Source organism: Spodoptera frugiperda, chromosome 13, assembly GCF_023101765.2.
Source record: "Spodoptera frugiperda isolate SF20-4 chromosome 13, AGI-APGP_CSIRO_Sfru_2.0, whole genome shotgun sequence".
Lineage (NCBI taxonomy): Eukaryota > Metazoa > Arthropoda > Insecta > Lepidoptera > Noctuidae > Spodoptera > Spodoptera frugiperda.
Window position 1 is genome coordinate 7,943,332 of NC_064224.1, and position 13,015 is coordinate 7,956,346.

The following is a 13,015-nucleotide window of genomic DNA, read 5'->3' on the forward strand; positions in this document are numbered from 1 at the left end:
TGCCTACATCAAACAAAGAAAAGATCAGTTGTAAAAAAAATATATAATCTTACACTAATTTATTTCAGATCTGTCTTCTCAATCTTACGTCCTAATTCCTCTTGTATTTCCGTAAACGTCTTGCCTTTGGTTTCTGGTATAAAAAACAATATAAATAAGGCAGCAATGATACAAGTACCGGTAAACATCCAGTACACATTTGCAACACCAATTGCAAATGACACATTTACGAAGTATTTAGTAAGTAGGAAGGCAAAGAAAGTGGCGACACCTATAGCCACGGATGCGCCAACTGCTCGAGCTGGACCGTCAAATAATTCTGCTACCACCGTCCAACATAGGGAGCCCATACCTGAAAAGAGACCAAAACTTATTTGAAATATAGATAACAAAATAAACAGGGCAGTTTACTCTTGAAACCAATATCAATGTCAATACAATTTCAATCCAATAAAATCTCAATAATTGTTCAACGTTTAAAACTATACAACCCCAATCGTAGCTGTTAAAATAACATTTAGAGAACGTAATATAAAGCCAAACAGTTTTTTAAAAACGATGATTTTCTCCTGCGTTTATAAACATATCGTCACCGTCCCGGCTAACTGTCGTAACTACAAATTGATGTTTTTCCGGGGCAACCGTTTTTCGGTCGGACGTTACAGTTAAATTACTGTAGATGCGTTATTTGTGGCTTTATCAATGAATTAAAGAGTTTTTTTATATAGGTCTTGGCTTATTCTTTAATTTTGTAGTCGCCCTAAAGCCCTAAGGTATCTATTAAATGTCAGTGCAGATACGTCGGTTTGTGAGATACGACAGTTAGCGGGGAAGGCGACGATATAAGTTCACATACACATCACACCCAGACCCAGAACAACAATTTGTGGATCACACAAAGAGTTGCTCCGTGCGGGAACCACCACCACCGCATCAACCGTGCAGTGCATGAGCTCAAGTTTATCATTTTTACTTTCAATAGTCAATTAGATGGGTATCAAAAGATCTAAAGCAAAACATCATCAAAATAGCCCAAGTTTATATTAATAAAGTTCTTAATCAAGTGTTTACCTGCATTAATAGTCTAATGTATTTATTTAAACTTATGAGAATTGTTATAAAAATGTGTCAGTGTCCATACTGAATGGCTTTGACTACAAATGATGTATTTGCTCCCACTGCTAAAGTTTTATGAATAGCTATTATTCAAGTGTTTACCTGCATTAAAACAGAATATGACCAGCATCATGGACAGGAGAGGCAGGAAGTTGAGGAATCCAACGGTGGGCACTGCTATCGACTTCAATTGGAAAAATGTACCCAATCCAAGCTGTAAGTGAGAAAACAGTATTTTGTTTTTAATTGTTCAGAAGCTTTAGACAGAAACGCGACTTTTCTTTTGAATACGCATATTAACCTATAGGAATAAAACGAGCACCTAGCTTCACTGATGGACAGACTGACAAACAAGAAGGATTTATTGAAATCAATTTGCTAGAGAGAAAGAGTGAGAGTGAAAGGGAGAGTGAGAGTGAGACCCGGCACTGCACATGTGCACATGTATAAGCTGTGTGGGATGGTTTATTTTTTGAAACTACTACGGAATTAAATTAATTTCCCTATAAACGTAACTTAGGTACCGAGTTGATGCTGATGACTTTTTGCTGCAGCTGTGGACTATACCTTGAAAAATACTAATTCACAAACCCAAACTTCGCCAAAAATCATCATTCCACGCGAACGGAGTCGCGGGCAAAAGTTAGTCGCGGGCAAAAGTCCACCTTTGTATTGATTGTACATAAAGTGTAAAATAAATAAATAAATAAATAAATAGGTAATTACTAATCAGTGATAGCAAAAACTCATATCTCCATTAAAATCGCTCAGCTTCTAATACTTAATTACTTGGTAACCAAAATATTACAATCATACTAATAATCTTTTTTTTTTGTCTAACAATGATAATTGTGTAAGTAGGCGCCTTTATTTTAACAATTCATCATCATAAACGATTTAATCTAATTTGATAACATTTGTTGCAAATCATCAATTCACACGCTACGTCTGTTTGTCGTAGAGTGACTGCTTAGAAAATAATTATCGGTTTTATAAAAAAAAAGTATTGGATTTTCTTAAGTAATTTTAAATAATCATCATTAAAAATAGTACTTAATAGGTAAATGTGTCTATCGTCACGCCTTTTTTCCCCAAAGAGGTAGGCAGAGGTGCACATTAAGGCACATAATGCCACTGTACAATGTACACCCACTTTTCACCATTTGTGTTATAAGTCCCATGTAATAAAGGGTGAGCTTATTGCCATATACTGGGCTTAATTCCAAACCCCGTGACTGATGATGCCATAGTTTCTATGAAATTTGGTCCCACTCCCAATAGCTTCGTGTTTTACATCATTGGATAGGTAATTTAAATCTGAATAAAAGTTACTACGGCGCCAAGTTCCAAATCTTAGTCCGCTCAGAGTTATTCTTTATTAAAACATGGTAGTTTTATCAGTAGCTAAATATTTCTGTTTTATTTTAACTTTAATCAGCTCAAAATTATCTATCCAATGATGTAACACCCATAGCCATTGGAAGGAGGGACCAGGATTTGGATCATCCTTTTCGAAAAACCGAAAATTTTCCAGCAATACTTTCTCGACAACCGCATAATCACAAGCAAAAAATGTATTAGAAACTTACCATCCCCAAAGCCATGCCCATAAGCGAAGTAATCAAGATAGGCTTCCTTCCATATCTATCCGTCGTAAAAATAGTGCAGAAAGATGCAACTAATTGTATGCATCCATTAATAACTGATGCAATCTGCTCACTGACAGAAGTTTGTGTCGACTGCAGTATAGTCTGCATGTAAAATATCACTGCATTATATCCTATTAGTTCTAAAAATATGCTCAATAGCACTACTTTGCCTAAAGTCTTTAGTATTGTACGGTCTCTAAATATCTCCCTTTTTGATATCTTTGGCTGGCTCAAGGAGTATAGCTTCATCTCTTCGAGAGCTAATTCTTCTGATCCTCGTAAGTAGATCAGGGTGCTCAAGGATTTCTTTTTGTGACCTGTAAATAAAAGATAACAGTTATTTAAACCGACATGAAACGCTTGCGTTGTGTGAGTGAGGTTACCGGAGGCCCAATTCAATTCCCTCCCCAATCTTCCCAATCCTCAATTCCCCAAAAACCTTTAAATTCCTAACCCCCAAAATGCCGGCAACGCACTTGTAACGCCTCTAGTGTTTTGGGTGTCCATGGGCGGCGGCGATTGCTTACCATCAGGTGATCCGTCTGCTCATTTACCGGCTTATACCATAAAAAATACTTTTACTGATTATTACATTGTCTTTTGCTTTTAAAACTACTGAGAGTTCATTTCGTAGAGTCAAAGTTTACTATTAGAAGTGCTTAGGCACTAATTTAAATTAAAGTTTTCAATAGTCAACTATCATTAAAATAAATAATAAAGAACTTATGCCAGTCTTTTTAAGTGTTAATCATGAAATAAAAAGGACTGGTAGTATTTTTACCTGATTTTAATATAATTTGACCACAAATTCGAAGAAGAACAAAGAAGACACATCATGGATGGTCTATCAGCATATATTCTACTCACCTTTCGAATATAAATAGTAAGGCGTCTCCGGTATAAACCACAAAGGGAGACAGATAGTGGCTATGATACAAGCGTAGATCACATGCAACTCGAAGTAAGGCAGAAACGGTCCAATGCTCAGGAAGATCAGCATCCCCAATCCAGAGGCCACTTGGGATATAGTGCCTAAAGCACCACGACATTCTTTCTGTAATAAATAATGAACAACTTATAGTAGAGCATTGTAGGTTTTGTTTCTTTATATGAATTAATTAAAAAAAAACCCGACTGGAAAAAAAGTAACAAACGTTAAGTGTGGGAGAGTCATGCTTCGGCACGAATGGGCCGGTTCGTCCGGAGTGATACCACGGCCTCACAGAAAACCGACGTGAAACAACGCTTGCGTTGTGTTTCAGTGTGTGAGTGAGGTTACCGGAGGCCCAATTACTCCTCTGTCCAATCTTCCGAATCCCCGATTCCCCAACAACCCTTAAATTCCTAAACCCCAAAAGGCCAGCAACGCCTCTGATGTTTCAAGATTGATTGCTCAGGTGATACGTCTGCTCGTTTACGTTCCATAAAAAAAAAAACAAATTTGGTTCTGAAGCATTGAAAGTAATTTAATTAAAACAACTTTAACAGTCGAGACCCATTATTTGAGTTATTTATTTGAGCCAAAAATAGTAATGGGCCCGGCGAATGTTGGTGAGTTTGTGCCCGTGTTTGTTTAAAAAAATATCATAACTAGCAAACCCGGCGAACTCCGTTTCGCCACCAATGATTTTCCCTGTTTTTCTGCTTTTCTCTTAAATTTTTCCTGAATTTTCTTTGCTATAAACCTCACGGAGCCCGAGACCTTTCCAACGAATGCAAAACCGTGAAAATCGGTTCGTGCGTTCTGGAGTTATAGCGTCAGGAAGGAAAACCCGACTTATTCTTATATAATAGATTAACTATTCATTAAAAGTTGAAAAAAAATTGCTTCGGTGCGCTTAATTAATTGATAAGATAAAGAATCATTCCATTGATGGGTGTTACAAATAGGAACTAAATGAGACGTTGAACTAGACATAATCAGAAACCACGCCACATTGTTCTAATGTCGTCAATAAACAAGTCATCGAGATAAATAGGCATTACAAGTAAAATATTTCCTATTATTATAAGCACTTTATCTTTATCACTTAATTTTTTTATCTATTGCCTAATCTAGATCTACGACTAATAAATAAAATTTAAGTGTCTGTTTTTAGTTTTTAATGTGGGAAATAACCGCTTTTTACTAATACATAATAATATGAATATAAACATGCCTACGCCAATATAATAGTTTAATCTCTGAAATGGCTGGACCAATTTTGACGTGACTTTTATTGACAGGTAACTGCTATACAAAGGAGTAACTTAAGCTACTTTTATAAATCACAAAAACCGTAATCCACTCGAGCAAAGCCCGAGGGCGTCAACTAGTATAAAATATGTATCTTTGCGTAGTAGCAATCTAATATTAATCATTACTTAAAAATATATAGCGGAATTATATGACAATTATATTTGAATACTGCTATTCACTGTTCTAATCAGCTTAGGACATAACTACGTAAACATTACAATGATTAGATATCTATACTTTGATTTTCATTGTATTTTTGTATTACTACATTTGTTTCGTGGTTTCACTCGCATTATTTTTTTTAAGTAGATACCTAATTTGTTTCTGGATTGTGACCGCGACTTATTCGACTTAGTCGAGCATTCTGCATTCTTGTCGGGTAAAATAATATATTTTTTTCATCCGTTCATAGACACATCAGCCAGATCCGAAACAATAGTTTTTGGATCACACAAAGAGTTGCTACGTGCGGGAATTGAACCCTCCGCAACTTTGTGCCGTAGCTGGTTGCCCAGTCCCCGCACCAATTCTGCAGTTAATTGGAGCTTAGGAAAGAAAGAAAGAAAGAAGCCTAACGTCATCAAAATCACTGCAGCCGTTCTCGAGTTACAAACAACACGACATACAAAACTTAATTACCTAAGTATACATAAAGATACATCGATATTTAAAATCCGGGAGGTAAAAAGAAAACTCACGCATTACGACAATGGAAACATTACGACAATCATAATTATGAATTTTTGTAGATAATTTGTTACGACATTTCAAGTAGGTAACTGGTTAATTTTTGCTTTGTCATTAAATTGTGTATTAATTATATTGTCACAGGTCATTGCTCAGTCATCCATTATTTTGATTCGATGTTGTAATTAATATGATAAATACTATAGATTTGATAAGTATCTTGGTTGTAGGTATGTCTAAGTACAGTAAGTTTAAGTGTGGGAGAGCCATGCTTCGGCACGAATGGGCCGGCTCGACTGGAGCGATACCACGGCCTCACAGTAAACCAACGTGAAACAACGTTTCGTTAGATAAAGGAGGTTATCGGAGGCCCAATTACCTCCTTCCCAATCCCCGATTTCCCAACAACCCTTAAATTCCTAGGCCGGCAGCGCACTTATAACGCTTCTGGTATATCGGGCGTCCATGGACGGCGGCGATTGCTTATTATCAGGTGATCCGTATACTCGTTTACCGGCTTATACCATAAAACCAAAACTTCACAAAAAATGAACCGCTTCGCCTCACTAACATAGTTCGATAGCCCATTTACACTGCTTTACAATTTCATGAAAGAAACACATGAATTATAGCGCCTTCTAAAGTCATAGTATTACTTTCCATAAACAATTGCTATATCTTTTATAGCAGGTACGCTATGCGGGAAAGATAACTGTCTTTTCAGTTATTCCTCGAAAGATAGACACGCTTAGATTGTGAGTCCTATATAAGGAGTTTTAAAAGTATCTGCCACGGCTTTAATGGGAGGTTGTGTTATGTTTGAAGATTACAATAGTGAAGAAGTTTCGCACGCCCGGATCATTTAATTCAATTTGAGAACATGAAGAAGTGAAATAAGACTGACCCTACTCTGCATAAAGTGATTCACAAATACGCAGGATACGTAGTTTCAACGACAGAGACAGTGAAAAACATACGTAGGTACACAAAAATAATTATTATAATCGAACCAGTAGTTCCTAAAATTAGTTTATTAAAACAAACAAACTCTTCAACTTTACATAATAAGTAGTAAATAGACTAGTATAAGATTAGGCATTGTATAGTATTAGTAGTTATTAACTCACGCTAGCTATTTCCGAGGCATAAGTAGGTACAGCGGCGATGATACATGCATTGGCGAATCCATCGATTACTCTCGCCAGGTATACAACCCACACTTCTTTAGCGAATATGAGCATAAAGCACATTACCAGCCGCGGTACAAATCCAAGGATCATACAGGTTTTCCGACCTAGCTTGTCCATTAGGAATCCTATTGTGAAGTTTACTGCAAACAAAAGATAATAAATGAAATACTTCATAAGTTTTTAAACTGACATGGTCACTAACACTAATATTAGAACTTAAGACGGGATATTTACCGGATGATCCGTGATCATGGCGCTTGCAACAGTGCCGAAATATCGGAAACTCAGAGACATAAATAAACATGGTAAATATCCAATAATAAGTTTAGGTAAATGTAAAATATTAGTTATTTACACCATCATTTTCTAGAAGCTGCTAGGCTACTATTCTGTAATTGTCAATTCGGAATATTCGAAGCTTGATCACATTCTTGCCCGTCATTGGTCGAGATTGTTCTCACAACCATCGTGCTCCATCGTAGGCCGCATCATCACTTACCATCAGGCGAGATAGCGACCAAACGTCGACCCATTAAACATAAAAAATGACATGACGGATTGCGATCGAACTCACTTTGGATGTTTCGAATTCACAATTGCAGAACAGCCTAGCTGTTCACTACGAAAATGATGACATAAGTAAATGAGTTAAGCATCTGCAACTCTCATTTATCATTAAAAGCAGCAAAATTATATCTAAGTTAGTTTAGTCGGAACGAGGATCTACTAATTAGTGGTACCAATAATTACGAAAATTTCTGCGCAAAATGCAAGCATTAGTCTTCCAATCACCATGCATTCATTTAGGAGTGTCATGCAATCAGCAACTGACGAAAGCATGCGCAAGATGTGTTGATACATGGACAGTAATCTTTACTATCAGGTTATTCGTCGGCTAGTGTGCCAACCGTTTACCATAAAAAAAAAAAATTAAAAATAATACCCACTTATCAAGCCACATCCAGATCCTATGGACACTATCCAAGACCCTTCCTCATAAGTGACAGGTCTGGACAGCACAGTTTCTGTCTTGTTCATCAACTTAACCAGCACTGGGGATGACCATGATACGCTCAGGCCTATGGAAACGAAAGCTAGGTTGGCTGGAATGAAGAAATTGACATCATTTATTTTATGTTTACCATCATATCAAGTAAAAAGCCGACGTGAAACAACGGTTGCGTTGTGTGAGTGAGATTACTGGAGGCTTAATTTTTTTTTTTTTTAAACTTTGCCCCACTTTAGGATTATCTCCTGTGTCGTGGGTGCGTTTACAAACATACAAGTTCACATACACATGACACCCAGACCCGGAACAACAATTTGTGGATCACACAAAGAGTTGCTCCGTGCGGGAATCGAACCCGCTACCCGTTGCGCAGCAGCCAGTTGCCCAGCCACCGCACCAACCGTGCAGTTAATTACCACACTTCTCAATCTTCCCAATCCCCGATTTCCTAACAACCCTTTAATTTTTAGCCCCCAAATAGCTGGCAACACACTTGTAACGTCTCTGGTGTTTCAAGTGTCCATGGGCGACGGCGATTCCTCACCATCAGGTGATACATCCGCTCTTATTTCGATGACTTTAAAGGTAAAGCAAACTCGTACTAAAGGTGCTGATTGGTTGTATAAGTCGCGTAATCGAAACGAGAGCACATTCGGCGGAGTATAGAATAATTTAGGAACATACGAGTAAATGTAGGTAAGTAGGTTATATTAGGTTACCTAGATACGGTACTAATAATACGTGGTAATGATGAACCAAACATAATAATACAAGAATTTGCACTTAAGCAGATAGTATATACTGAAACATGCTCATTAATGGATAATAGACATGGGCTGTGTTTTTCCTTGTTTGTCATAATATATTCAGAAAAATCTAACAACATAGTTAGATTAGAGATCTAATATGTATGAGTACACCTAATTCATCGGCCTCGTTGGTTAAGTGGTCGCAATTGCAACTGCCTGATTTGTTCTAGCTAATCTCTGAAATGGCTGGACGGATGGATATTGACGGGAATTATATTGGCAGTTAAGATGTACTAAGGAGTAAATAATATTGTTAGTCATAAAGTCCGTAATACACATGAGCGAAACCGCGGGCATGCAGCTAGTAATTAATGCAATAAATATGAAAAAATATGCAAATCTCAAGATAATTAAATTTTGACTTAGAAATTTAATGTCCTAAAGGTCATAAAGTCATATTAATGTCACAGTGAACACCTGTTGCTATTTGTTTCATTGTTTTATTGCCGTAATAATGCAGCTTATCTCATAGTTTTATGCACCAGCTTATGTCACTATTATGATTGCTTGTTGTTAATATTATAGTACGGTACTGAAGCGGAAATCTCTTCTCAAATACACCTAAAAGCCCGGAGCTGCGGACGACCTAGCGATAGCGACCTTGCGAACTAGACAAGGAATGTGGCTCGAAGCAGGAGTAGGAACGGAATGGTATTTAATCAGTAAGAGTCTGACATCTGACAAGGCGGGGGAAGCCAATGAATTATCTATTATATATAAATTAATTCCTATTTGACACTTCGTTAATCTATAATCTAAAACTCGAAAACGGCTGGAACGATTTGGCAATTTTTGATCTTGAATTATGAGTACCTACCTATTTGTACCCAGGGAAGGTTTAAAGGGTGAGAAAAAGAAATAATTAAGGCGATACGAAGTTTGCCGGGTCAGCTAGATTTTTATAGAAAAGTTCAGTTAAAAAAAGATGGAAATACAATCATCAGATTTGTATAATTGTGCTATATATAATCTATGCTTGGGCTTAAGTATCGTTCTATAATGCGAGTCAAATTAAGATACATTTATAATCTTTCACGAGATTTCACACGTGCTTGGTGCTTGTATAAACATAAAGTCGTGTGTAGTGTCACCTGTCTCGTGTCTTTAAGATAAAATTGGGATTAAAAGATCTGTGATAAAAATATGTGATGATCATAAATTTGTTGGTATTTTGAGAGTACAGTGTAAGTATCTTTAATAAATGCACTATACGGTATTGAGGAAAGTGTGAATAATATTCATTCGAAGCACATTGTAAAGACTCACAGTGTATGCAATAATAAAAATACTTAATGCAGTGCGAACTGCTAGGGAGTGGAACTCCTTGCCGGAGTCTATGTTTCCTGATGGGTATAACCTGGGTGTTTTCAAAGCCCGAGTGAATAGGTTGCTTATGGGCAGACGTGCTCCACCGTAGGCCGCATCATCACTTACCATCAGGCGAGATAGCGGCCAATCGTCGGCCCATTTAACATTAAAAAATATATATATATATAAATAAAAATAATCTTATGAAAATCATCCAATGACTTTCCCATCTTGGGCGAGGCGAGATAATATCAGACTCTTAAAGACTAAAAACCACCCTGTTCTTACTCCTGATTTTGTTACCTACCTACATATTTTTAGGTCCTACTACGACCTTATAATACTATTCCTAATAGTTTGCCTGCACGGTTGGTGCAGTGGCTGGACAAACGATTGTTGCGCAGCATGTAGCGGGTTCGATTCCCACCCTGAGCAACTCTTTGTATGATCTTGTAAACGTGTATTTGAACTTGTAAACGCACCCCGAACACAGGAGAAAATCCTAGTGTAGAGCAACGTTTTAATTAAGAATAAAATACCGCTAACCGATATGTATATAGGAATTAGAATGAAACATTATTGTCTATGTAAATTATATTAGTTTATTATACAAAATATCACCTAGAAAGATACGATATGTATTTGTTTCAAACTAAGAATAAAACGTTCGGTAATGATAGATAAATATATAAACAACACATTTTCCATAGAATATATGTTATCAAATGGAATTAATTAGTAATTGTAATTGAAGCCAATGCCAGTTGTCTTAAGGTTATATTGATAAACATATTATGTCAAAAGGTAAAATAAAAATAGTAAGTGAATAACATAACACCTTAAATTATCAAAAGAGGTAATCAGAGATATAATCCCTACTAAACCTACATGTTTGTTTCTGGTTGGGCGACGAGCTACCCGTGCTTACAATAGCCGGGAATCGTCCCCCTTTTAGGTACTGACGGAAATCATTTCCCTCGTCAATAATAATAAAAAAGGTCAATAACCTTCCCTTTTAAATGTTTGAGTCTCGATCTAAGTATCTACTTCCTAACTAAATTCGTAGCCCCCAAAAGGCCAGTAGCGCCTCTGCCTCTCGTTTACCGGTGTGTTCCATAAAAACAAATATGTACATATAGTTTATATTTTTTTAAAAATGTATACATCGGGCCCATATCCAGTGAAAAATCAGTGTTACACATATATGTCTTTGCGGCTCTGCCCACCCTATCGGAGATGAAAAAGCTTGACGTTATTTTGTAAAAAAAAACTTATATAATAATACTCACCGGTAATAATAACTAAATACTGTCTCAAAATCGGACTACCACAAAGGTACATTATGAAAAATATAAAATACAATTACACAATTATATTTCGAGTATTTCACTAAAACTCGTCCCACTTGGCATTCGATTCTCGACTGATCTCAAAATGTATTTTCCAGTTTAGCAGATAGGTAAACTAGAAAACAAGTGAACAAAAGAATAATTATTACCGCAAGGATGTCGAATGGAAGATAAATAGTTTTTCTTTTCATTTTTATTATGTATTGTATTTTTTTATTTTTTTGGGTTATACCTTGGGTAATTTATATTGTGAAGGGCATGTTTTAGAGCCAATATGTTTTTTTTTTTTGTTAGAATAATAATGAATGATGAAAAGAATGTGAATAGTGCTGCCAGCATCTTTTATGAATTGAGGGTAAACGAACGGACGTATGCTTGTAAGCTTTTTTTTTCAATAGAGATGTGCCATGCTATATTGCCGGTATGTTGCTAATTGGTGCCAATTGCTATCATTGCAATAGTACGTCTCCTCTTTGAGGCGTGGCACCACGGTGTCCTCTCCTACCGCCTGACGCAGGTGCTTACGGCGAGCGAGAGAAGTCATTCAAGTCAAGTCAAGCCCCCCTTAAAAAAATCAGTTCGGAAACACCACAGGTTCAGGCAAGGTATTCCACAGTCTGATATGTAAGTAAAAGAGCACTATTCCGTCAGTATATTTTTTTTTTGTCTAATTTAAAGTTCTTGGTTAGTGTACACCACTTGTATCTAAAGAAAATCCTAATAATTTAAGCGAAACCTAATAATTTGAGCCTAAAACTACTTAAAACTTCAAACCGAGACAACCCTACTATAATCCAAAAACGTTTCATTTTTATTAAAAGTAAATACCTAATGTACTTTTTATCTTCATTTATGTAAACTTGAACCAAATCCTAAATACATATTTACAATTATTACATACTTAATGCTAATTTTCATAGAGTTAATAGCCTTTGAGCTAGGTGGAGTTATGATAACCACTGACTATAGTAGCTGGTTTCAACAAGCAGATGGTAGATCTCAATGTCTTTTTAAAATGGAGAAGCTATGGAGATTTCTTAATTGAGGTGAGAAGTAGATTTTTTTATGGTATAAGCCGGTATACGAGCATACGGAGCACCTGATGGTATGCAATCGCTGCCGCTTATTGACACCCGAAATACTAGAGGCGTTATAAGTATGCTGCCTGCCTGGTGGGGTTTTGGAATTTAAGGGTTGTTGGGGTATCGGGGACTGGGTAGATTGGGTAGGAGGGTAATTGGGTCTCCGTTAACCTCATTCAAACAACGTAAGTTTCTCGTCGGTTTTCTGTGAGGCCGTGGTATCACTCCGGTCGAGCCGGCCCATTCGTGCCGAAGCATGGCTCTCCTACACTTGGCTTTTAGATTTTTGGATTTATGCTTTGAATGGCAAGCTACAATTCTGCCTACCATACTACTACCTACATTTTTATTAGTACAATGAACCTAAAAATTAATGACTGAATAATCCTTCAAACTTTTTTTAAAAAACCAACCTACCATGTTTTTCTAAAATGCACCTTAACAGCATGAGATAGACATCACATTTAAATAAACATCTATTAATAAGTTCGCTAGACGTAGTACGTAGACATTGATAAGGTTTATCAAATGATTACAGTTGATATGTAATCAGAAATCGTAATATGAGTTTATCTTT

General features: G+C 36.6%; 1 protein-coding gene across 1 annotated transcript; it reads right to left on the minus strand.

Moving 5' to 3' along the window:
- Positions 1–45: 45 nt before the first annotated feature.
- LOC118270601 (facilitated trehalose transporter Tret1-like) lies at positions 46–11,442 on the minus strand. Its single transcript, XM_035586282.2, has 7 exons — positions 11,297–11,442; positions 7,829–7,984; positions 6,819–7,021; positions 3,633–3,819; positions 2,706–3,082; positions 1,219–1,330; positions 46–352 (listed from the first exon to the last, which is right to left on the minus strand). Exons 1-7 carry the CDS (start codon positions 11,346–11,348, stop codon positions 60–62), a joined length of 1,380 nt encoding a protein of 459 aa, XP_035442175.1. The 5' UTR covers positions 11,349–11,442; the 3' UTR covers positions 46–59.
- Positions 11,443–13,015: the final 1,573 nt, after the last annotated feature.

Coding starts and splice junctions, on each gene's coding strand:
- LOC118270601 (XM_035586282.2), bottom strand. CDS start 11,348: ATGTACCTTTGTGGTAGTCCGATTTTGAGACAGTATTTAGTTATTATT. Junction 1,331..2,705: donor TGGGCATGGCTTTGGGGATG/GTAAGTTTCTAA, acceptor TCTCACTTACAG/CTTGGATTGGGTACATTTTT. Junction 353..1,218: donor CATATTCTGTTTTAATGCAG/GTAAACACTTGA, acceptor GTCTCTTTTCAG/GTATGGGCTCCCTATGTTGG.